Consider the following 25,730-nt stretch of genomic DNA (forward strand, 5'->3'; position numbering starts at 1 on the left):
AACTACTCATGGTCTAGTGTTGATCATTCCGGATTTGCAAAAGCCTTTTTCTGTAGAATGTGATGCATCATGAAATTGCATAGGAGCTGTCCTTAATCAAGAGGGACATGCCGTGGCTTATGAGTCGTAGATTGCATGATGCAGCGCTATCTCTTGGCATTTATGAGAAAGAGCCCTTGGCTGTAATTCATGCACTTACTAAATGGAAACAATACCTTCTTGGGGCTAATTTCACTGTGAAGACAGATCACCAGAGTTTGAGGTATTTTCTTACTCAAACTAAGTTGTCAGAGAAGCATATGAGGATGGCCAATTTTCTCTCTATGTTTCATTTTCAGATCTTACACACCCCGGGAAAGAAGAATGTAGTGGCCGATGCATTGTCACGAAAGCCGTATGTAGCAGCTATCTCGGTTGCCTCTCATGGGGACTTGTCTACTATGCGTGATTTGTATCATACGGATGCTGATTTTGCCACTATTTGGGCTGATTTGATGGCTGGTCATGCACATGCGTCATATGTGATCAAAGAGGGTTATCTCATGAAAGATAATTGCCTATGTGTGGTGTCTGACATGAGGCAAAAGGTTTTGGATGAGTGCCATGCTCCTCCATATGCTGGTCATAGAGGCGTAATGCCTACTACGCACATGATTGAGCGGTATTTCTTTTGGCCAGGTATGCGGAAGGACATAAGAGGCACATGTACGTGCATGTATCACTTGTCAAAAGGTCAAATTTGATAGGCAAAAGGCACCAGGTTCGCTTCAGCCATTGCCTATTCCCATGCAGCCATGGGAAATTATTACAATGGATTTCATTATGGACTTGCCACGTACCCAACAGGGTAATGATGCAATTTGGACAATTGTGGACAGGTTTAGCAAGCAAGCACATTTCTTGCCGGTCAAAAAGACCATCAAAGCTGAGCATATGGTTAAAATATATCTTGCACAAGTGTTCAAACATCATGGAATGCCGAAGTCCATTGTGGGGGATAGAGATCCCAAGACTACAAGTCTCTTTTGGCGGGCCTTATTTGATAATATGGGCACCAAATTGGACTTCTCATCAGCTTATCACCCTCAAACGGATGGGCAAAGTGAGGCTGCAAATTTAGCCGTGTTGGATCTCTTGAAATGTTATGTGGCGGATCAGAAGTCTTCCTGGGAGAAGTACTTACTGCTTGTGGAATTTGCATACAACAACATGGTGCATGCATCTACGAGAAAAGCCCCGTTTGAGATTGTTTATGGTAAGGTGGTTTTGCCACCCATCCTTCGCACAGGATGGGATATTTGCAGCTGATGAGTATGTAAGAGGCTTGGATATTGCTTTTGCTCAGGTGCGGACAGCCATTGCAAGGTCACAAGACAAGCATAAAAAGGCTGCCGACAAGCATAGAAGGCAATTGGATGTTAAAGAGAATGATTGGGTATTGTTGAAATTTGAGAAAGCAAGACTTGCAAAAAGGCCTGGCTAAGAGGGTGCATATCCTAAGCTTGCAACCAGGTACTATGGGCCTTTTCGAGTGATCGAGAAGATCAATGAAGTGGCTTTCAGATTGGCATTACCTAGTCATTGGCACATACACAATGCTTTTCATGTGAGTCTCCTTCGCTAGTATGTAGGGCCGGAGCCCAGTGAAATGGTCATTGAGGATCCACCAGAAGTGGATGAGCTTGAGGAGATCTTGCAGCCAGAGCAGATTGTGTATCACAAGGAACACAAGCTTGCTGCAGGCAAAGTTATGAGGCGTTACCTTGTGAAGTTTAAGAACTATCTTCCCATTGATGCTAAATGGGTAGATGAAGTTTAAGAACTATCTTCCCATTGATGCTAAATGGGTAGATGAAGAGTTGTTCAGAGATTGCCTGCATGTGCTTCAGACATATTTGGATGCTTTTTAGTTGCGGACAACTGTTTAGAAGCTGGGGGGGATGTCACCATTTGGCCACCCAATTGGTCCACCCGTGCTTTCTTATCATGTATGTACATTGGACTGGTGTCCATGGCAGTTGTTTATGCCGAGGATTGATGCCACTCATGTGATACTGTAGACTTGGCTTTCCGTTGGGACTTGTGCCTCCGTGTATATGCCCGGAAATGCTTGGTGGATTGGTGTTCCATCGGGTCTGGTACCTTGTGTACTTGCCTGGAGCATGTCTATTTTGGTATAGTCTCATGAACGGGGATTGTCCATACCAATGCTGCATTGCATAGATCTTTATGTGCTTGCTTGCAATTGAAATTGCATGTTTTCATGCTTGCTTGACCAATGTGTAGTTCCGGGTAAGGGGATGCCCGCCCGTGAACCGTGCATGTCAAACTGTCTACTGACATGGTTATGTGGCATGTGACAGGTGGTAAGTATTGGTCATAAACTTGGCCTTAGGAGTTAGCACTAATTTATAAGTGAGTGTGTCATTAAGTTTTGGGCGACCAAAACTCACTTATAAATTATGACCAGCCCGGTGTTCACACACACTGATGTCTCAAGGTGGACATAACCCAATGTCCACCGCCCAGACCTTATCCCCTTTGTACAAAGGGAGTAACCAGCCATGTGTCCACTCTAGCTTGCTCCACAAAGCACCTGCCTGCCACCTACACTGGACACCTCACCACCTCACTTATCTTCCTCTCTCTAGAGTTTGGCGCCTCCTTCATGAGGGCTGTTGGGCTGCATTTTCTGCACATTCTCCTTCCCAACTCCATTTCCAAGCTTGCTAAGGTGATTTTCAAGCTTCCTAGAGTGTTTCCGGATGCTAATCAGTCTCCTACACACTCTCAATGACTGAAATTCAGCAAAACAGCTCTCTTTATTGCTGTAATTTCTGGTCTTTTTTCTGAAAACCTTAATTTCAGCCTTCCTTTCTCAAGTTGAACCATAGGGGAAGCTTTCCCAATGTTCCCTTCATCCTCTTGAAGACTTTTGTCTCGTGAAGAAAGGCGACAAATCAAAGATCTCAACACTCCAAGGACTTCCATCGCGAAGACTTCCACTGTCATCGACTCTACTTGCTATTGGTAAGCTTTTATGCTTAAATATGGGAGCAAGTATCACATACCCTGTGTAGTGTTCTCTTGTCCTACGTGCTCTCTTGCAGATTGTTGCTACCATGTGTTGGTGGAACAATAGAGAGCAGATGGTAGGGAACATGGGCATTTGAGAGGGTAGTGTGGGTTGCAAGTCTACATCGACAGGGCTGGAGGCGGGTACTGTTGCAGTAGGCGGGTGTGTGAAAAACGATTCTCTCCTCTCCATACAGTAGTCGCCTCCCTTTCCATCCACCACCCCCTTCACCATCCACGTGAGAGTGAATTCTTCCCATGCAATCCTTAATCTTAAATATGATTAGGCCTTAATCAAAGGTTAATTCATGGACACCCACATTGAAAGGTGTCCAACCATTATTTAAATATGTGTGAACACCCAACCTTATAAATATTAAGGTTTACATTACTTTATAGATTTTACATTTAAAAAGACCAAAAAGGCAATACTTACCAGTTGTTTACACGCCACATCAACTCGTCAACAGATAGCACACCACGATACACTGGGGGCATCCCCGTCCAATGTACTGGCACGTCATAGGAGGCAAACACACGAAAACAAGTCATGGGGAAACAAGTTTATGCATGCAAACATGAATGCATGTGCAAATGTAATGGACGAAATTTCCCTTTCATGAAACTTGTATAAGAATTTCTTGTCGGGCACAAAACTGGTGCGACAGAAATGTGAAGTCCTGGTCTTCCTATGGAGTGACAGTCCCATAGGCAAAACACAAATCGTGGCACGGGCCTTCCTATGGAGTGACAATCCCATAGACAAAGCTCGGCACAAATATCAGTCCTACCATGGAGTGACAGTCCCATGGATAAGACGCAATCCTGGTCATACACGGGTGGCAACAAACAGGCTCCCGTCCATACGGCACAATATTGGTCACACACGGGTGGCACAAAATTGGTTCCCGTCCATGTGACACAAGATGATTGACCCTTTCACATGGGGCATTGGCCTGGTCAGATGTGAACATGTTACAAATCTGGCCGCTCTATGGAGTGACAGTCCCATAGAAGTGGCTCCAGAAATGGAGATGGACCAAATGGTGACAGAGAGGCATGCATAACTTTTCACTTCCACGGTCAGTTGCAAAAAAATTGTAGGATTGCAGCATGCCAACCACCTAGGACCCTCAAAGCCTCAACCAGCTCATCCTCTAAAAGAGGCTCACCCAGAACTGTGCGCGTACGATCTGTGACCCTCCTCTGTACATGGGCCAACACAGTCTGTCTGCAAGCATCACGTGCCTTTGTGGCTGGCTCCGCTGAGAGCAGGTCTCTATAGAACTCAGTGGCAATCGCTCTAATCTCCCCGGGCTCAGTGGCTAACGAGCCGTCCTGTCTCCTGAGCTGGCGTACACCTGCTCGAGCATGGCGGGGTCCGGTAATCTCAAAGAACTCCCCAGTCACTCTATCACCAAGCTGCGTCCACTGAGAGGCCTGGCGATGATAGTAGAACTCATGTCTCTGCTCCTCTGCCTCTCTAACCTCCTGGCGTGCCTGGCTCAGCTGGGATGCCACCCACTCACATGTAGGCTGCTGCTCCTGAAGGCGCTGGAGCGAAGCAAGGCTACGCCTCAAGCGGCGCTCCCGCTCTCGTGCCTCCCCCAGTCGTGTCAAGGCTACAGCGTGCAAAAAAGAGCTAAGCTCAATGAGTCCCTGGGCACACTGGCCTGCTGCATCCAGGTCAGAGCTCTGGCTATCATGCCATATCCTCTCAATGTCCTCAGAAAGATTGGAATCTGTAAGTATCCTCTCTAGGATCCTCAACTGCAAGAATGCCAACGGAGCCCCCACGCTCCCCGAACCTGTCGCCCACATAGAAGCGATCAATCCGTGATAGATTAGTCCCTCCCTGCCGGCGATCCGACCGAGAAAAACTAAGACTGTCCTGAGAGCGGGAGAAAGCTCCATGCTGCCATGCATCAGTAATCCGCAGTGTCATGCAAAATCGCTCCCAAGCTGCAAGCTCCGTGCCGTGCACGGTAACATGACTGCCTCCCACCCTATCGGTCGGGTCCTCAAGCATGTTGAAGTCTCCTCCGACACACCAATGTGCGGCCTCGGGCAATGCATTTGTAACAAGGGTCCAGAACTCTGCTCTGGCACCAGCATGGTTAGGCGCATAGACATTGAGCACGCCAAAGAGCTCATCATGCATCCTCAGACTGCAACCTCAATCACAGAATCGCCCGACTCAGACTGTGCTAGTTGGCTGATTCAGTTGTCGAATACTTAGAAAGGTAGGATTTGATAGTTAATGTGCGCTCCATGACAATTTGCATCATATTGTTCATGACGTTGGTCTCTCTTCAGATTCTCAGAAGACCAGCCCCTCAGCTGCTGTCAACTAACATGATTCGCCAGAGGTGCCACGTTGCATTAGGGCATTGTTCAATTGAGATTGTTGTCTATTCAGAGTCTTGGAAGATCTTTTGTACTTGGATCCTCACATCCATGTCCATTGGAAATGTCCCGCATTCCAAGATCCTCATTTTTTATAGGCCCGAGCATGGATTGATGCGGTGGTCAATATGCCATTTCTTCCCCCCCCCCCCTCCCCCCCGCCCCCCCTTTCTGGCCTTAGGCCCAAGATCCTCCTGTAGTTACTGATTTTCGCCCGCCCGTAGGTGCGTAATTATCCGCCCATAGGTGATGCTGCCGAGGAAGCACCATGGGGGGTTTTGAACCCAAGATCTCTTGGTCCTAGGCAAACACCTTCACCACTTGAGCTATCACCTCATTGGCCGATATGCCATTTCTATTCAAGGGCATAATGAGTTTTTTTCCAAGTTGTTCAATTTTGATGCCGTTTATCTTGGATTTTCTTTATTGTGGAGCCGATAACTTCTTTGCATTGGCTTTTTGATGAAAATGTTAGTAGGGTGTTCAAATCTGATGATCACACACAAGTCGACTGATACCATCTGAGTGATGCTTTGAAATCTTCACAAGGAAAGAGGCACATGAGTTTAATTATATTAACTCTTATTCTGAAAGTAGCCATTGACATGTTGCAGTTTGGACATGGCCAATCAAATCCCACATTTCTTCTTGAGGTGGAGTGCCATGGTGCAGTGAATCGTTATGTACTTCGTAAGAAACCTCCAGGAAAGATTTTACAGTCTGCACATGCCATAGAAAGAGAATATCAGGTTAGTGTTTCTCAGGATACATTATCATGCAATCATTAATGAGTTCCTTTTATATGCCTTTCTCAGAGTAGCATTTACTTCTGCAGGTGCTTGCAGCATTGGGTGCAAACACAGATGTTCCGGTGCCCAAGGTTTACTGCATGTGCGATAATCCCAGCATTATTGGTACACCTTTTTATGTGATGGAATTCATGCAAGGGCGTATATTTACAGATCCTAATTTACCTGTATAATCCTTGACCTTTATATGCTTTGCCAATCACTTTTCTGTCCTTTTTCACTTTGTGAATGGACAATATTTCTTAGCACTTCCTCGTGGGGTTACAGGACTTGGATCCTCGAGACCGATCGGCTGTATACAGTGCTATTGCAAAAACATTGGCTTCCATCCACAGAGCAGATGTTGATGCCATTGGCTTGGAAAAGTATGGGCGGAGAGAGAACTATTGCAGAAGGCAGGTAAGGATGTTAGGGTTGGAATCTTGGAGCACTGGGATATTTCATGTTGTTATGGTGTGGAAAACATTGAAAAGATTCTGCCTTATGGGTTCTTTTCTAGATTAAAAGGTGGGCTACCCAATATCTAGCATCAACAGGAGAAGGGAAGTCGGAATCGGATCCTGCCATGTTGCGCCTCATCTCTTGGTTGAAGGACCATATACCTGCAGAAGATTCTCAAAAAGGGTCCAGAACTGGGCTTGTTCATGGAGACTTCCGGATAGATAATCTTGTTTTCCATCCAACTGAGGTGGGCTACCATCTTTGCTTTATCGAGGCGAACCTAATAAGCGCTTTTTTCAGTGTATGTGTCCCCCATACCTCTTTTCTGCTCAACTGTATTTCAGGCCCGTGTTATCGCTGTGTTGGACTGGGAGCTTTCAACCCTGGGTAACCAAATGTCAGATGTTGCTTATAGTTGCATGGTAACTTTCTTTAAGCTCATTTATTCCAGTCTTGATTTTGGTGGTTGTGTTCAAAGAAGGCTAAGCCTTCTACCTGGAACTTGCAGCCTTACATCATAAACAACCGTGAGAGTCATGGACTTGGTTTCTATGGGTTTGGTGGAGATGTCCCTCCAGGCATCCCCTCCCAAGAAGATTACCTTGCAGAGTACTGTGCCGCTGCGGTAAGTAATATTCTAAAGAGTGCATGCTCTTAATTTGCTTTGTTTTGAATGTTGACCCTAAATCTGGTTTGATCTCACAGGGAGTGCCTTGGCCAGCGGATACTTGGAAGTTTTATCTAGCTCTTTCGCTGTTCCGTATGGCTGCCATTTTGGCTGGAGTATACCTACGGTATTTGCAAGTGAGTCTTTCATGCTTGGAAATCGAGTCTGACTAGAAGTTTCTTCATGGTTGCAACTAGGTTATTTATGGGCCATGAACAGTTAATTTTTAGTTATTTTGTGACTTGTTAGTAACAAGGTTGTTGTGTCTTGTCACATGCATCATCCCCAGCATGGATGCATGTGCCATACTAGTGGAGAATATATGAGTGGCTAGGTGAGTGTTGGCATTTGTGAGCCTGATTGATAACGGACAAAGGCTTGAGTGATTATGAGGTTTAGTATGATGGGGATCTCAGTACCTGGGGGCAAAGGCCTATGAGAATGACAGGCTGGGAACAATGGGAGGCTTTTTCCAGTTCATAGGCAGTCCTAGACCAGCCACAGTACAGCAGGCCAACCAGCTTTCGGCCTCATCTTCACCAAACTACCAGGCTTGCACGATGATCTTTATTCGTCTGACGCTTTGCCTTCAATCGCGCTTCTGCGACATGCTATGGTCTCAGCCTCCCTTCACAGGTTCTGGTGAGTCCCATGCTTGTATGCAATTCTCAGCTTTGTGTGGGTGGGGACCCGGGGGTTTGTAGGGGGTCCTGGATAGAAGACGATTCCCCCTTATTTGAGCATTCATTCCCACTCCTGTCCCTTAATGCTTGCTGAGCATAAAAGAGCAGCCAATTCCATCAGTTGGGTCTTAGTACTCTATCAGTTGTGTCACATGTGGCATGCCACCATCACTCACCAGGGACTTCTAGCTTTAATTTTTCTCTCTGGTGTGCGAAGGGTGCTTCAGTTTCAAACAGTTTAGACAAGTTAAGAGCAGTCCATTCGAGCCCAAACCAGTCCCAGAACCAAATAATTAAAAAGGGAGGGGGGCCATCTTTGGCCCCATGAAATTCACGCTCTCTGGTTACACTCATGGGCTTGCCAAACAGGCAACCGGATTCTCCAAAGCTCCCAAAAGTCTTCCAAGGTCTTCAAGAGTCTATAAGAGTATTCTTCCATCAATTTGGATAGCATGATGTCTCTCTCCCATGTGGTCAATTCATACCACTGCCTCTTGGTGGCTTCAATGACGAAAAGAGTACCATGGCAAGCCGAAATGTGATTATGTAACTCTAGATAAGTACTCACACAATTCTATGCAGCCCATGCCATTGATTATCTACAATTGGTACAACTCAAATGTAGCCGATACCCTTGATTTGTAAGTCTTCAAAAATCTCCTAGGGTCTTCAAGCCTTCAAAGTACCTTCAGACAATGTGGACAGCTTTCCACACACACAGTTTTCCGATCTCCCCAAGCGGCTCTTTAAATGTGGAAGGGGCTGTTATGACAGTCCAAAACTGATTGTACAATCGTGGGATCTGTTGCATGACTGGTCAGCCCACCAATGAATGGCCGTACAGCTCGTGGGCAGCAGGAGAGGCGTTTGATCAGTCGTACAGCTTATGGACAGCAGGAGAGGAGTGTTGACCATCTGTACAGCTTTCAAGGCAGCTCACCACCTTGGCATTGGTGGGTGCCAAGTTTTTGGGCAGCCCAAACACTTGGCAGGCTGCCCACCTACCTGGTGGGTGGCCTTTTTAATGGTGTTCCCATTTCATTAATCAAGTATGAAGTGCGTCCTTTTTAATCTCATGGATCTGGACGATCACGTCTGGCTGGTGACATCAGGTCTTGTGTGTACACAATAAATCTATGTCGATTATTGAGGAGTTGACTTTTGATATCGAGGACTTCCGAACCCTTTTCAGAGCAGTTTGGACTGAGTTGAGGTCCCAAAACCTTGCTTCCAGAAAAGGGATGGGTCTTCACAAGCTCTTCAATACATTGGCCATGTCAGCGATTCCATAAAGCCACATCAGCAGTCAATACAGCTGCGTGCACCACGGCAGTCATCTGCTGGTCTGATCTGTGCTGATTGTACAGCTTGCACCCCTGGTAGATGTCAACATTGTTTAGTCCGTACCAGGAGCAGCAATCAGTGCTGTATTGATGCACAGGTGTTGGCTGTATTGGTGTGTAATTCTGCCATACAGTTGTGGGTGTCCGTACACGGGCTGTCGTATAAAAACTGTCTCTACAGGGCTGTTGTACAGCTCTGTTCTCTGTACAAAAGTGGCTGTACATGGGGATGCAGTGATGGGAGGGGATTGTTGGCCGCTGGTGGGTGCTTTTCCTACAAGGGAGCAAGGTGGCAAAGGTGCATGTTTGATATAGTGGGGCTTGGTCATTCTTTTATGCGTTCATGATTGGACGAAAAATGTGAAACAAAAAGCTTGAATATAAATTTTACTTACCTTATCCTGCAGAAAACAATCAACTTATTAGTTTTCACACGTTTTATTTATAAATGCTGAGCACCCATGATAGTGAGTGTTTTCCTTCCAGATTCATAAACAATACATAGGCATTTAAATTTACGGAATGTCCATACATAAAAATCAATTTATGTGCTCACACATGATTCATTATCATGCACAACTTGACCATGGTGGAGCTCTTTGCACATGTACAAACACTGATCTCCATCTTTCAAAAGATTGTATTCTATCCATCGGCACCAGATAAGAGACATCATTCGAACTCCTGAGATTAGCCATCCATCACTGTAGCATCTCCTATCAGTGAAATAAGGTGCGAAGCAACGTCACATAGTGTCCCTATGCTCGGCTGTTGATGTGTCCAGCATCCAGCTGTTCTATTTGGCACCTGTGGGCAGCTGGGCTGTGCTAAATTGCAGGTGCATCACACTTACCGTAACTATACTCATGGATCACTCAACGGCCTTGTCCCCACTGAATGAGGGCTCACAATGGTCTGCTAACCCCCAATCTACCTTGTACATGTCCTTGGAGCTGTTTTGAGGATTGATGCATGTGAGATCCCCTAGTGCTTATCTTGGAATACGGGGTGGAGTTTCCTCATCTTTATCATGTAAATCTTGAGGTTTACTGGTACTTCCGTACATTGTATGGAATCTCTTGGTATGGTGCGGATGTGCTGCTGTTATTACACATCTCTTCATCTACTATAAGATCTGCTTACACTGAACAACATCATCATCAAAGCTAATTGAATGGATACCATTGAGATGAGGGTGCCCTCAGGATTTGATCCAATGGATTGAGAAGCGGCAGCTGCATGGCTTTCCGTTGAGCTGATAATAAGGTATAATGAAAACTTGATTTTGACTATGATCTTACTCAAAGGTCTTTAATTGATACACAATGGAGCTGATCCACCTTTCTTCTTGAAAAAATAGTTCAGGGAAGAAAAAGAGGAGTGGCTTGGCTCAATAAATACCCTCTGTAACAACTTTGCTAGTTGCTGATTTAATTCCTCTTCCTCCATCTTGTTCAGCTGGTACAGAAACTTGCATAGTGGCTCTACTCGATGTCCTTGACCGGAAGAAGTGGTGCTCCAAATGGAGAGATCATTCCCTTGGTCAAAATCTCGTTTAGTTGCTGCTTTAGCTCTGTAAGGTACTGGCCTATTTATCTGGTACGAGGCCTTGCAAGGGGGGCTTTGTGTGTCAAATGAGAGAGTTTGATGATTTCCAGTTTGGAAGGAGGCAACACTATGGTATGAAACTTTGGAGTGCGATTCTGTGATACGATGATCCTTTGGTGCAAATGTGTGAAAAGTTGGAACTTCCTTACAGAAAACTTTTCTCTTAATTTTGCAGCATGAAAAAATATGTTTTGTTTAAATTGCAGAGCACTCATAACAAAATTAAGAGGCCTTTACCACAGTCTTCAGCATGTCTCTAATATGGTAAAAAAAGAAAAGAAAAGATTCTGTCCCCATTATGCAGCAATGCTTTTTTTTCTGGGTTTGAGTTGTGGAGTGTGCTCTAGCTTGACAGGTTACTCTGATGTTTTTGTCTTATATAGAATCTCAATATCATCTCACTTACTGATGCACTGACGTTCTAGGGGAATGCTTCTGGAGGCAAAGGCAGTGAGGCTGCTGGGGAGTTTGCTCGCTACCTCACAAGTAACGCCTTGAAGGTTGTAGAACAAACTTCCATCCTTCCTCCAATACCTCCTTGGCTAGCATCAGGTGTGCAGTTATTCTTTACTTATTTTATATTTGCTAATAGCTGTGGGTGAATCCAAGGTTGGCCACTTAATTGAATAAGGTTGACACAGGTTCAAAAAGGTCCCTTTTTTCATGCATATTCATATGTAGATCAGATAAGGCAGAAAAGCTTGGTGTAGAAAAATCATGTGATTTGTTCTCACTGATGCTTGTGCAGGCCTGAATCCACCTGAGGATGGAAAAGGGCTAGACTTGAGAGGATTTGGACCCTCATCAAGGGTGGAAGAGCTGATGAGAAAGTTAGTCAGGTTTATGGATGTTTTCATCTATCCAAATGAAGCCAAATTTACAGCTCATGCTTATTCAGACAAACGCTGGACAATATATCCAATCGAGGACGAACTCAAGGACAAGGCGAAGGTGGAAGGCCTTTGGAATTTATGGATTCCAGTAAGTTGTTACCATTCTCTCTCTCTTTCTCTCTCAAAAAGCCTGGATATCTTCATAGACAAACATCACATTCCAGGAGGATTGCTATTGGCTAGATCAGGGTAACTTCACACCGACTCAGGATAGAGACAGGATGAGCTGAGGGTATTGGGTATGCAGACTATGCTCAACTGGAGAGACATAGTCAGAAGAGCACTACTTGTTTACTCAAGTGATGCAATGCAGTGATGCAATACAGTAGGATCCCACCCAGGCCTCTATTAGATTTCTTTAGCCCCCAGCGTGGCTCTAGTGAGCCACATGGAGAAGATGGGACACCCATATTAGACTGGTCTCTGTGATCGAACCAGGGAGGTTCTAGCCACTCTCCATGTGGAGCTACCAGGGATCAGGCTGCCTCCTTCAGAGCGCCAGACATTGTCGCCCCCAGAGATCCAAGTTCTCCACCCACCAGCTTTCAGATCCAAGATATTCTTCTACGCCATAGGGAGGCACCACCACAGGAGGTGGATATCATAGCCCTATGCCCCACCCAGAACACATGAGGTTTTTGTTTCTGCATACTACATTGTATACACAAGGACCTATGTAGTACGTAGGCCTTGCTTTTTTTCTTTTCATGTTGTCTTGACATTCAGTTTTCACATGGATTCCATGTAGCATCTTTTTGGTCTCATAGACCCTTTTTGTTACATGTAACATCTTTTTGGTCTCATAGGCCCTTCATGTCGCCTTGACATCGAGTTTACACATGGATTAATATGGATTACACGAGTTTCGGAAACGGGGGTGCGGAGCACGGCGGGAAACGGAGTTTCGGAGTTAAAGACTCAAATGATAGATCAAAATTCAGAAATGACAACTGTAGGCTCAAGGCTCAAGCCTCAAAAGAGTCAATACAAAACAAGATCCATCATCCATCATCCATCATTCATAATCCATAATCCATATGTATAGACTATAGTAAATACAAAACATGATAAAAAAATATCCATGTGGCTGGCAAGCTGGCAGCAGCTGCTGGCATGACAAAATCCTAGAGCTAAGTGCTCCAAAAATCACTCATCAAGATCATCCATGGAGGAGTCATCCTCTGACTCATGAGAGTCAGGCTCAGATGAAGAAATGGTAGGATCGTGGTCCTCTGCCTCTGCTGAAGTGGAAGCGATGGATCCCCCCCTCTGCCTCTGAGAATGGGTGGTTCAGCGGGTGTTGTGGCTCGGCACTGTCAGCTCCTCATAAAGCAAGGTGTACATATCACGCTCATTCCGTGGGATCTCTGGGATGAACCTCTCCCTCATGATGTTGATCTTATCCACATTCACCTGCGAAGGCTCCGGATGTCGGGCATTCCTCTCAAGGAGCTGGAGGTTGCAATGACAAAACACCAACCGCTCTAGCTGAGCGGTACTCAGCCTATTCCTCTTCTTTGTATGGAAGAGGGCCCAAGTGCTCCAATTCCTCTCACATGGACCCGAACTGCAATCCTGTGAGAGCACTCGAATGGCGATGCGTTTCTGTTATTGAAATGCACATACAATTAGAAATTAGAACTAAGTGGAAACAAGAAAGATGCACATTGTACAGTGTACTATGTAAACTGTAGTTAAGGGTAGTGAATTACCAGCGTGGGAGCACAATTCCCATACTTCTCCCACCATGAGACAGGCTGTAGCTGAGTCTCTCGAAGCTTTGCAGTCTCTCGACCAAAGCTCCCTGTCTGGTTGCGAAAGGCCAAGAGATCATCCTCTATACATTTCAGCATGTGCACATTACCAGATGTCAAGTTCCTCATGTATGTCATGAAGCCTTCTTCTAGCTCCTCGTTCTCGTATTGCTCCTCATCTCGCCACAAAGGATGCAATACATGTGCTACTGCATGAATCGGCCTGTGAAACCAATCCCATCGCCGATTCCACACAGCCTTGATTTCATCAACCCTTTAGAGATCAAACCATAAGATAAAAAAGGACAAAAAACAAGAGTCAAGAGTCGAGACCAATGTAAAGACTCAAGAGTAAAATAAAGATAAGAAGTAAAGCAAGGGTAGCCATGACTGAGGAGACTTACTGCTCTGCTCTCAAGTAGTCTTGCTTGTTGAGAGCCTCCCCAATCTTGTCCATGTACTCGTATAAAAGGCCTAGAGTACTGCCCTCCATGTCTGTAATGCGTAACACTGTGTAGATGGGGTTGAGAGTTTTGATCAACCCCTCAACCTCTACCCACCACTCCTCTCTCATGACATCACGCACAAAAGCTGTTGCCTTGGGGCTCTCTCTCTCATCCCACTCTAGCCATTCATTTGAGTAGACAGTGCGTACCAGCTCTCTGCGGACTCGTAGGAGTCTCTCAAGCACAATGAACATGTATGCAAATCTGGTGGCTGCAGGCTGCAATAGCTCAAGAGTGCTGTAGGCCCGATACATGCTCAAGACTTTTGGCCTCTTCTTCACAAACTTCACCATGCTTCGTGCGGTGCAAAAGATGGCTTCAACCCATTGTATTTGACCTATGTCCTCAATCAATAAGTCGAGGCTATGTGATGCACAAGGGGTCCACACAATGGCTGGAAATTCATCCTCTAGCATAGAGCCCATAGACTTACAATTACTTCCATTATCTGTCACCACCTAACACAACATTCTCAGGCCCAACTTGCACTATAGCCTCCCTTATATGTGTCCAAATAAATGCACCTGTAACTGTGAGACCTGGGAGGGAGGCATCAATGGCTTTCAAAAACATAGTGCCTTTGCAGCATGACACCAAAACATTGTATACATTTCTCCTGCGTACATCTGACCACCCATCACACAATATAGTGCAGCCATACTTTTTCCATGTTTCCTTCAAGGGCTCTAGCTGCACTTCTATGCATGTTTTTCCCGCTTTAGCTCTCGTGTCCGCAGAGCCTCAGATGTAGGGCCATCCCACTCGCATCCAATGCGGCTGATGGCCCTCATGGTCTTCCTCCATTGATTTGTCTTGGCCACATGAAAGGGAATGGCACACCATATGAACATCCGGGTGAGCTCCCTAGTTGCCTCTGCAATTGCTTGCTTTTGAAATCCTGCTTGGATGCTAGCCCTTTGTACAGTATTTATTGGAGGGGTGTCTTGTGAATGTGATACATCACCTGGCAAAGGAGGAGTCCTTGCATGCACACCCGACACTGAGGTAGAGGAGAAATCTGATCCTGTGTCTCTGCCTCTGGCCCTCTTTGCTGCTGCTGCTTGACTTGAACCAGCTTCATGCTCTTGACCACCCATTGCTGTAGATACTTCCTCTTCGGGAATGGCCAAACGCTTTCGCCTCCACATTTCAAGGCTTTTCCGAACATCTAGAGGAACAGAGGGGCATGGCCCTACATCTTTGTTTGGAACATGAGCAAGATGGTCCTTCACACGGGTGACACTCCCCGTTTTGACCAACCCACAATATTTACATCTCCATTTCCTGGAGCCACCAGATCCTGCATAAGCCCCCACTTGCTCCACATGCTGCCAAAAAGGATCTGGAGTCCGAGCCATGTTACTTAACTTACTTGTGCGGTTCGAGGTCGGAAGACTAGGAGAGATTCGAGAAGTGGAGGCTGTTTTTCTGGTCCTGCAGGCTGCGAGCAAGGTGTGACTCCTTCTTGCTTGGTAGAGCTTAGATGGCAAAGGTGGAGGCCCCAAGTAGAGAGGTAGAGGGCGTGGTAGAGGGCTGATGTGGAGGTAGAGGAGTAGAGGGCAAGGTAGATGGGTAGAGCAGCTCCAAACAGGCGGCGGAAAGAAGGCGCAAAATGCCGGCGAAGAGAGCACGCGGGTTTCTAAACCCTGGGAAAAATAAAACTTGGAAACGCCGTTTCCGTTTCTGGAAACGTTTCCGAAACGTTTCCACGTTTCGGTGGTCCAGAAATGCCATTTCTGGAAACTATGCATAGACTTCATTCACTGCACATTCACATGTCCAATTCTTTTATGCCAAATGTCCGTGTCTGCAACAATTCCTGAACCATTTGCAAACATCGCAGCACTCATTTCAGGCATGTCTACATTCAACGTAAACATTCTGTCCACTCTGTTGCCTTTTGCACCCAACCTGCACTTGTCTTTAAAGTCTTCAACATAACAACCATTAGGGTTAAACCGAACTTGCAAACCCTGCTCAATCATTTGGCCAACTGAAACCAGATTCTTTGTTATGTTCGGAACGTGAAGTACATCTGCAAGATACTTCACTTTGTCATCCTGCATAGACAATGGCACATCTCCAACATGGGCAATTGGATGAGCAGTGTCATCTCCTGTTTCCACAAAACCTGGTCTTTCCGGGTTTTTCATCTCCTTGAACCACTCCCCATGACTTGTCATGTGGTTCGAAGCACCTGAATCCACATACCATACATCATCTTTTTGTGCTGCATCAACATTTTCAGACATGGCATTCACGACATGCTGCATAACAAACAACCTTTCATTATCCTCATTATTTCTGCTTGAGGATGCATAGTTGTTTTGCGGCACTTTTTCATTTTGCATGTCAGCTTGCTTCTTATAACATTCTGCCTGCACATGTCCAGGCTTACCATAATAATAGCATTCATGTGCATCATTATACTGCCTTTGCCAATTTCCACGTCCTCTTTGACTCCCCTTGCCTCTGAATTTGCCTCTTCCACCTGCGTGTTGTTGTTGTTGTTGTTGTGTATTCTGGGACTGTTGTTGTTGCTGCTGCTGGCCATAATTCTGATTACCTGTTCGGCCACCTCCTTGACCGCGTCCACGGCCTCCTCTACCTCGTCCTCTTCCTGAACTTGTGTAGAAGGCCTGTTGCTCTGAACTGTTTTTGTTTTGTGAAGACTGTTGGTCTTCACCCAAGCTCTTCTCTTCTATAATCAGCATAGACACCAAATCTGTAAAGTTGGGAATGTTTTCCCGAGTCTGAATAGACGTCTTGAACGCCTTTTATTGTGGCCCGAGACCAAGTAGACAGACTTCCACCTTATCATCATCATCTACTGACACACCAATAGATGCAAGGGATTCCACAATACCCTTTATCTTCAACGCATAGTCATTCACAGACATGCTCTTTTTCTCCACAGTATGAAGTTCATGTATCTTACGTGCCTTGGTATTTGTTTCATAGAGCTTTACCAAGGTGTCCCACGCCTCCTTGGGGGACTTGGCATCCTGAATGTGCCCAATCATGGTGTCCTGTATACTAATGGAGAGCCAATACATAACTTTCCTGGCTCCTTGGTTCCAGTCTTTAAACTCTTTCACATCTGCAGCAGTCGGATTGAGGTCCGGTATCTCCGGTGCCTCTTCATGCTCACCTTCTATGTAGTCCCAATAGCCCTTTCCCATCAGGAAATTCGTCAACCTGAACCTCCAAGCATAGAAGTTATTCTTATCTAGCTTCTCAGCCACAATCTGGGTTATCCCATCATTTGACATCTTGCCAAACACACAATTTTACCAGAAATAGCACTTTGGTTTGTCCTGCACAAACTGCTGTATTTCCTGCAGCGGTACTGTAGTACTCTCAAATGTCACAACCAGTGACTTCAATGTGCATACATACACCCAATGGCAACTGTTGACCTCTTTGCAGCACCCACAGTGTCTGCACAGTCAATCTGTCTTCCTGCAGTTCTTAAAACAGAGTTCTGCAGAGAATCGATGACTTACCCGCAGTGCTCGAAATCGCCTGCTTTCTGAAAAACGGAGGTCGAGACGCGCCCGAAACGCTATTCCGGCCTAAAAAATTCTGTCCGATGTGTCCGATAGGACAAAATAGTTGCCCTATAGCTTTACTCCCGCGAAGAAAGCTCCTCAATCAGAGATCGTTTGCCGGTGCCTCTCGTAGAGCTCCCGACAAGGGTGTAGTCACCAACACAAATAGGGAAGAGTAGTTGAAGCTCTTACCCTCGTACCGCTTCTTGTGGCTCTCTTGCTTGCAGCTCAGCCCTTAGCACGAACCAGGCTCTGATACCATGAAAAGATGCAGGGGGGAAGAGAGCTTGAGTTCTTGCAAGCACACACACACTCACAAAACCCTAATAGAGAACACACAAGGTGAGAGGCTGAATATCTTCTTCTTCTTCACTCAACACTCAACACACCATATACAAGATAAGAGTACACATAATATGAAAGGTACTCAACCAATACATACTAGGGTTCTCTATAGTGTGAACCCAACTAAATGAGCTGGCGCTATAACTATGCCAGTCTCTAGAATGGCTGTCACACAGCCTGTCATCCCACTGGCCGCATATCACCCAAGATCTCACCAACCATGCCAGTGGTGTAGGTATGGGGCCTATCCCCCAGGCGGGTCATCAGTGTCCACCGCCTGACTAGACGAGCTCGATATCTCAACACACAGTGGGTTAGGCGATCAGCTCCCACATTTACATATGGGCAGGAGATTGTGGAGTATACAGATGCATATACATATCTTGGGGTAGTATTCAGTGGGCCAGTGTTTTCGATGAGGAGAGCAGCAGAGACTAGATTGACTAGAGCACATGCAGCCATGGGTAGTTTGGAGAGAATGTGTTCGCAGGTTCAGTTTCAGGAACCTCGAACGAAACTTTGGCTTTTTGACACTCTAGTGACATCAGCTATGCTTTATGGAGTGCAGATATGGGGACCTTCTGTGGGCCATCACAGCGCAGGCGGGTGGAGAGGTATGGAGAGGCCTTTGGTATCTATGATTGCTAGGATTATTAGAGCCAAGGCCGTGGTACCTCATGAGATTATTCGAGTAGAGCTAGCGGCTGCCCCTCTGGTGATTGAGGCTCTTACGAGATCAGTCTCCTACATACATGGCTTGTGGGATCTCCCCCGTGAGACAGATATACACGCCTCGCCCTTGAGTCTTCCCGACAGTTAGCTTTACAGGGAGACACGGGTTGTTGGTATGGACAGATGACATCTTGGTTCGAGGCACATGGTTTTAGCATGGACAGATTGCCTCCCTTCCAGTATTCTCTAGAGGCACCCTCTCTCACTCTCATTTTGACAGAGATTACCAGACTCATCCGTCAGTTCAACTGGACATTAGGAGGACATGGATACAGCCGACTGAGGAGCTGGGCACGAAGATGGCTTTCTACAGAGAGCATTTTCTTTAGCTCACAGCAGATGGTTTTGTGATCAGGCCCAGTTACATGGATGTACACTTGTCTCATGCAGTACGATGTGCTATTGGTCAGATTCGCACATCCTCACACCAGCTTGAGATTGAGATTGGCCGATATAGAGGTATACCAGCTGAGGCCAGGATATGCCGAGTATGCCATGGGGAGCCAGAGACAGAGCTGCATTATATATGCCATTGTACTTCATACTATGAGATACGTGGTCGTTTCCACTGTTTATTCAGAGAGGGTTTTGGACCACTTTCCAGAGTCATGGGGTACCAGGACTAGAGGTGTTTGGGATTGTTCTTGCTTGAGCTGCGGAGATATAGAGATAGCTTGCTTAGGCGCACAGAGAGCCAGACTCAGAGGCACATTACAGACTTCTTTAGTCCAGCCATCACTGTGCCAGATGGACCACAGCAGCAGCAGGACATGGATACTGCCCACACCAGCGGTACACTGATTGATCGTGCGATTGAGCTTGGGTGGTCCAAACGCCCACGACTACAGAGGAGGGCATCCCAGCATAGACGGAGAAGCATAGACGGAGGTTGCAGCGACGGATTTGGATTATTCTTGCGAGACATGCGGGACACCCAGTCAAGGTGCTGACCCCAGAGGATATTGAGGAGATCCGCCAGCGTCCGATGCGGCACATATTATGAGATGTAGGCACCTCCATAGTGTACCCCCCCGTCCCACATGATATTGTATCCCCTCACTATACTCCACTCACCTCCATAGCGTAGCCCCCCCTCACTATATTCACACCCTATAAGGGTTTCTGTTTACCTTCCAGTTCCAGTTTCATTTTCTAGGTGCCAGTAGTATCATCTTTATTTTTCTTTTCTATTTTCTGGTTTTTTATCCAGACATTGTATTAGATCCACCATGATGTAACTTTTTGGTCTCATAGGTCATTATGGCCTTTTGAAGACGTTAATATAACATTTCATTTCATTTCATTTCATTTCTCTCTCTCTCTCTCTCTCTCACACACACACACACATTCTCCTTCATATAGGATAGAGGATACTTTTTTTGATGGGCCAAGTGCATGTTGTGAGCTCTAGTCCAAAGGACAAGTCACCAGGTGTGCCATCTAGGTCATTAGGGTTTAGTTCAGGCATGCCTATGGCACAAGTCTATGCAAGATGTAATGTTTGTACAAGCGAGACGAAACACTTATTAGACCCATGATTGGGTGCCTAGGACCGCTAAGTCAGTGTCAAGTCTTTGTCCAAATCCTGGGCAATTAGGAATGACCATGTGTGAAAGCTATGCACTTATTCGGTAACTAATAATGGTAATTTCTGGGGCGATGGCTGTGGACAGACCTGAAGGCGTCAGCGCTGTAGCGCACAGGAGATACTTATCCTAGGTAGTACAAAAATGAAATGAACTGAATGAAAAGGGTAATAGCTGGGTACAATGATAGAGCTAAGTGATAGGTGAGGTAATGTACAGAGCTCCTTAGGGTGCACCTCTCCTTGGTAGTGGTCCATGTAGAACATCAGCCATGGGGCAATCAAGGGCAGCTACCAAGAGACCGCCTAGGTCCACCGAGTTGGATGGCTGAGTGGAAGTAGTGTGGTGCCATCGTAGGATGTCGTGGATCTGGATCTATAGACGAGATGTCTGCCGTGGGGGTGGGGGGCACTTGGCACACTGTAGTACTACTGCTCGCTCCCGTGTGACTCCTCTGGTCTGTCTCAGGGGGATGGCTTTGGCAGGTGCATCAGTGGTGCTCCTGTCCCCTCCACCTTTGAAGAAGCTGGTGATAGTCGCTTGTCGGGAAAGGGGTGGGCCTAGGGTTTGTGAAGAGGATCCTCTGGAGAGAGAGAGAGAGAGAGAGAGAGAGAGAGAGAGAAGTACATAAGGCCTAACGTCAGCCGTTCTCTTCGATACTATCAATGTTACCAGGGCCTTACTGAATCTGCATAATGATCGGGCTAAGGATCATGAGGATCTTCGTGTGGAACACTTGCACATCAGCATAACACCCTACAAAAAGGGTAATACTTACCACCTGTTCACACGCCACACCAACTCATCAGCAAATAGCACACCCATGGTACACTGGGGACGTCCTCGTCCAGTGTACTGGCATGACATAGTAGGCAAACATACGAGAACAAGTCATGCGAAAACAAGTTTATGCATGCAAACATAAATGCATGTGCACATGTAATGGACGAAATCTCCCTTTCATGAAACTTGTACAAAGATTTCTTGTCGGGCACAAAACTGGTGCGACAGAAATGTAAAGTCCTGGTTTTCCTATGGAGTGATAGTCGCGTAGGCAAAACACAAGTCCTAGCACGGGCCTTCCTATGGAGTGACAATCCCATAGACAAGGTCGGCACAAATATCAGTCCTATCATGGAGTGACAGTCCCATGGATAAGATGCAATCCATACACAGGTGGCAGCAAACAGGCTCTTGTCCATATGGTACAATACTGGTCACACACAGGTGGCACACAACTGGTTCCCGTCCATGTGACACCAAATGATTGACTCTTTCACATGGGGCACTGGCCTGGTCACATGTGAACATGGTACAAATCTGGCGGCTCCATGGAGTGACAGTCGCATAGAAGTGGCTCCAAAAATAGAGATGGACAAATGGTGACAGTGGCAAGTGCTAGCCAAATGTGCTTTTGTCCTCATGTTTAATGTCTATGTATAGTTGACCATGCATTGCAGATGCGTGGATATGCTTCATCGGTATGCTTATGCGTGTTTGGATATTGGGTGGATCATAGGTAAGTGGATTTCTCACTTGGGGTAGGTGAGTGCACTTCTTACTTCTCTGCCTGGAAGATGCACCTTTCCCTTTGGTGTGCCTTACACAATTGAGTCATAGCCTTATAAGAACTACGCAATTCTTCCCATTATATGCCACTACTCATTCACGGGTCGATATTCTAGTGTCTTAGGCATGGAGGAACCACACTGATCCATCTCGAACTTGGTGGCGAAACTCTACCGCTGAAACAATATTGCAGGGGGACACTCTAGCTTGATGCTAGGATGGGGTGTTTCACACCCCCCCCCCCCCCCCCCAACCCCCACACACACACACACACACACACACACACACACACACTAATTCAGGTATAGCTATGACTCCTTTTTTGGATCTCTTGTGTGGTTGTCTAGGAGGCACACCTTGATTATAATCGTTATATTCCTGCATGCTTGCTTTTTGACGTACTGCAGGTAGATTTTAATTGCATTATCTTTTTTTTTTCTTTTTTTTTTTGGGGCACTCATGCAGGCCGACAGTGCAGCTTTGGCATCCAAAGTGCTCGCGGGGGATGGCGTGGGTTCACGACATGAAAGTAAGGAGAGCCGGCTTCTTGGAGCTGGCTTAAGTAACGTTGAGTACGCACATCTCTGTGAGATCATGGGTCGCTCTTTGTTTGCACCTCAAGTTTTCAACTGCAATGCTCCTGACACCGGCAATATGGAGGTAGTTTGAGTTTTTGACCGTTCCAATGCAGGCATGCTGTGGATGACTCACAATGTCCCATTTTTGTAGGTTTTGCTAAGATATGGAAGCCCAGAACAACAAAGGGTTTGGCTAAAGCCTTTACTGGAAGGTACCATACGGTCCGGCTTTGCCATGACGGAACCGGACGTGGCATCATCGGATGCAACAAACATTGCATGCTCCATTACCAGGTCAACAATTTTGTGACTGTAACGTTTGCTTTTTAAAGCTTTACAATCACCAAGGATATCAAAATTTTTGATTGTTTTGATAGTTAAAATGCAAATTCTTAGTTATATTTTTAAAACAGGAAAGGGAATACTTATGTCATAAATGGCCGGAAGTGGTGGACAAGTGGGGCCATGGATCCAAGATGCAAAGTTCTGATTGTAATGGTAAGCATACAAGGTTTTCTGAATGCCAGATGATTGTTGGCAGGCATACAAGGTTGTCTGATTGATAGACTATTGGCTGTTGGGCTAGAGCTTGTGCTTGGATTCTCAAGCTTCGTTTTTGCAGTGACTTGAGTTCATCTGTGGATCAAACAGGGCAAGACGGACCCGAAGGCTGCTTTGCATAAGCAACAATCTATGATCTTGGTGGACATGGGTGCTCCTGGCGTTAACATTGTAAGACCATTGACTGTGTTTGGGTTTGATGATGCTCCCCATGGTCATGCGGAAATTGTATTCGAAAACGTGTGTGTTCCGGAAAACCAACTCCTTTTAGGAGAGGGTCGTGGCTTTGAGATTGCGCAGGTAAGAGCATATGGAGCTGTTTAAGTTAGAAAGGACTTGTTCCTTTTGTTTGAGCTTTTGCCTGCTAACATACTATATTTTTCCTTCAACAGGGCAGGCTAGGTCCGGGAAGACTGCACCATTGTATGCGTCTTGTGGGTGCTGCTGAGCGTGGAATCGACATGATGAAAACCCGAGCTTTGGGAAGGATTGCTTTCAAAAGACCATTGGCCCATCATGGATCCTTTACATCAGTGCTTGCTGAGGTACCAAACTTGTGCTTATTCTAAGATTATTGAAGCATCTTTCATCACCAAATACATATTACTTTGCATCAATTTGCCTTTATTTGCTGTTGCCAGTGCCGTTTGGAGATTGAGCAAGTAAAGCTGCTTGTGTTGAATGCGGCAAACCAGCTGGACTTGCATGGGAACGTAGTAGCAAGAGGAGCAATTGCAATGGCAAAGGTAATACATGAAGTTTCAGGGTGTTCACACATCCCACCCCCATCACATTGTGTCCGGAAAATCTCACAATGGGCTGAGGAAGCAAGGCTTGGGTGGGCAAAACTGCCTGTCCATTTTCTTGTCTCCCTACCCATCTGTATTGCATTCACAAACACCCTTGATTTCTCTCAATCATGATAATTGCCATCTTTTACATAAAGCAAATGAGCAGGGATGAATTAGCTTGTGTTACATTCCTTCCTCAGGTAGCAGCTCCGCGCATGGCTCTTAAAGTGCTAGATGCTGCCATTCAAAGTCATGGTGGAGCAGGAGTGAGTTCGGACTTTGTGTTGGCCCATTTGTGGGCATCTGCACGAACGCTAAGAATTGCCGATGGTCCAGACGAAGTTCATCTTCAAACAATAGCAAGAATGGAGCTGAAAAGGGCAAGGCTGTAGAGTTAATATCTATTCTTATGCTGTAGTCTACCATCTGCATTTCCCTTTCCATAGCTATGGAGTTGTGGCAGCTATTACCTTGCATTGTGGTAAGAGTATATATGGAAGTCCGCCCTGGTGGGCTCTTGCTGGTGCTGATAGCTCGTATGAACCTTTTGTCTGAAGAATTTCTTCATTTAGCTCTCTTTTATGCTTTATCTTTATATTAATGAACTGTAAATTGAATGGATGGGCAGCAACTTCTTCCACTTCCCTTCATAAGGTTGCCAGCAACTTGTAGTTCCCTTCATCAGATTGCATGCATTTTCAACCTTTAGCCTACTTGGGTGGGGTGTATGGGCCTTAAAAGTTAAAAGTCTCATAACAAAGATGAGCAAGTAAATCATGGAGCTCATATATATGTGTAATAAAACAAAAGCAAAGTGTGACAAATAATGTAGTGTGACCACTTTAATCCTAATGGATCTAGAGAAAACCATTGGATTTCTTCTGAAGTGAAATTTCTTTTATTCACCTCACTTTCAGTGTATCACACACTTCATTTCATTTGACTGCAACAAAGACAGATGCAGTGGGTTAGTAATGGGATTAAATGATGAGATTTAAAAGCAAGAGATTGTTAGTGGGAGCTTTCTTTTTTTTTTTGGGTTTTTGGTTTTTGGTTTTTTTTTTGGTTTTTTTTTTTTGGTTTTTGGTTTTTGGTTTTTTTTTTGGGTTTTTTTTTTTGGCATTTGTAGAGCTGAGTTTGCATAACACCATGATGTAGTTGGCCAATTCACAAAACCAGTTCCTGGTCAATTCAAAAACTAAGTCCTTGTCATTTGTACATGTTGGAATGTGACAAGACAACCATTATGTTTTGCTAGAGGCAAGTGCATGCTTTAATTTTGAGAGAACACTAGGACTATGTATTACACATGTTGATGCTACATTCCTTTGAGTTAATTCACATAAGTATTGATTTTGATTGAATATAGTTTCGAAGTTGCACTTGTAAAAAAAAAAAGGATGCTCATGAGGCAATGCCCATGCTTGAAATGATTGTGCTCTCTACAATGATGGAGATTGATAACAAGAAATACTTGCATGACAAGAAGATTTAAATGTGAGGAATAATATTGGGTGAAAGCATGCTAAGGTGGAATGCTATTTTCACTATATAACAACACTAGCACTAAAAATGGGAATGTGGTAAATTTTTTTTAAAATCGAATCAAAAGTTGTCAGAGATTGTACATCTAAAAATGGATGCTCATGGAATAGGTTCTACTTGACACGGGTGCATGTTTCTTTCACTTATTATACTAGGTTTTTGTACACACACACACGTACCATTGTTGCTTGTTGAATTGATAGTCTCTGGGCCTTTTTGGTTGACTTTATTTTGGTGGATGTACACCTCATAATGAATACATGAGTTCTATTAGGTCCCTTTCTTAT

At 45.4% G+C, this 25,730-nt stretch overlaps 2 protein-coding genes across 3 annotated transcripts in view; one reads left to right on the top strand and one right to left on the bottom strand.

Annotated features, from left to right (window-relative positions):
* The window catches only part of LOC147618081 (putative acyl-CoA dehydrogenase IBR3), a 53,756-nt gene extending 28,972 nt beyond the window's left edge, over positions 1-24,784 (top strand). Inside the window, exons 2-17 of one of the 2 annotated variants that reach the window (XM_086775325.1) lie at positions 6,096-6,230; positions 6,317-6,457; positions 6,558-6,689; positions 6,790-6,978; positions 7,076-7,153; positions 7,240-7,356; positions 7,437-7,535; positions 11,458-11,584; positions 11,781-12,013; positions 22,434-22,628; positions 22,698-22,840; positions 22,960-23,044; positions 23,198-23,407; positions 23,500-23,652; positions 23,749-23,853; positions 24,099-24,784. In XM_086775325.1, coding sequence (XP_086631451.1) covers positions 6,096-6,230; positions 6,317-6,457; positions 6,558-6,689; positions 6,790-6,978; positions 7,076-7,153; positions 7,240-7,356; positions 7,437-7,535; positions 11,458-11,584; positions 11,781-12,013; positions 22,434-22,628; positions 22,698-22,840; positions 22,960-23,044; positions 23,198-23,407; positions 23,500-23,652; positions 23,749-23,853; positions 24,099-24,290 — 2,334 coding nt within the window. In that variant the 3' untranslated portion in view covers positions 24,291-24,784. The remainder of the gene's footprint in view (positions 1-6,095; positions 6,231-6,316; positions 6,458-6,557; positions 6,690-6,789; positions 6,979-7,075; positions 7,154-7,239; positions 7,357-7,436; positions 7,536-11,457; positions 11,585-11,780; positions 12,014-22,433; positions 22,629-22,697; positions 22,841-22,959; positions 23,045-23,197; positions 23,408-23,499; positions 23,653-23,748; positions 23,854-24,098) is intronic. The other variant, XM_086775326.1, reaches the window with a different exon arrangement.
* Positions 13,476-14,300, bottom strand: LOC147618083 (uncharacterized). Its single transcript, XM_086775327.1, has 2 exons — positions 14,084-14,300; positions 13,476-13,953 (listed from the first exon to the last, which is right to left on the bottom strand). Exons 1-2 carry the CDS (start codon positions 14,251-14,253, stop codon positions 13,620-13,622), a joined length of 504 nt encoding a protein of 167 aa, XP_086631453.1. The 5' UTR covers positions 14,254-14,300; the 3' UTR covers positions 13,476-13,619.
* Positions 24,785-25,730: the final 946 nt, after the last annotated feature.

The sequence above is a fragment of the Cibotium barometz genome, chromosome 35 (assembly GCF_041138505.1).
Source record: "Cibotium barometz isolate CiBa-2024 chromosome 35, ASM4113850v1, whole genome shotgun sequence".
NCBI classification, from domain to species: Eukaryota; Viridiplantae; Streptophyta; class Polypodiopsida; order Cyatheales; family Cibotiaceae; genus Cibotium; species Cibotium barometz.

Excerpts from the sequence above, each read along its gene's own strand:
- LOC147618083 (XM_086775327.1), bottom strand. The coding sequence starts at position 14,253 with ATGAGAGAGGAGTGGTGGGTAGAGGTTGAGGGGTTGATCAAAACTCTC. Across the intron at positions 13,954-14,083 it reads GACTACTTGAGAGCAGAGCA|GGTTGATGAAATCAAGGCTG; the intron begins GTAAGTCTCCTC and ends TGATCTCTAAAG.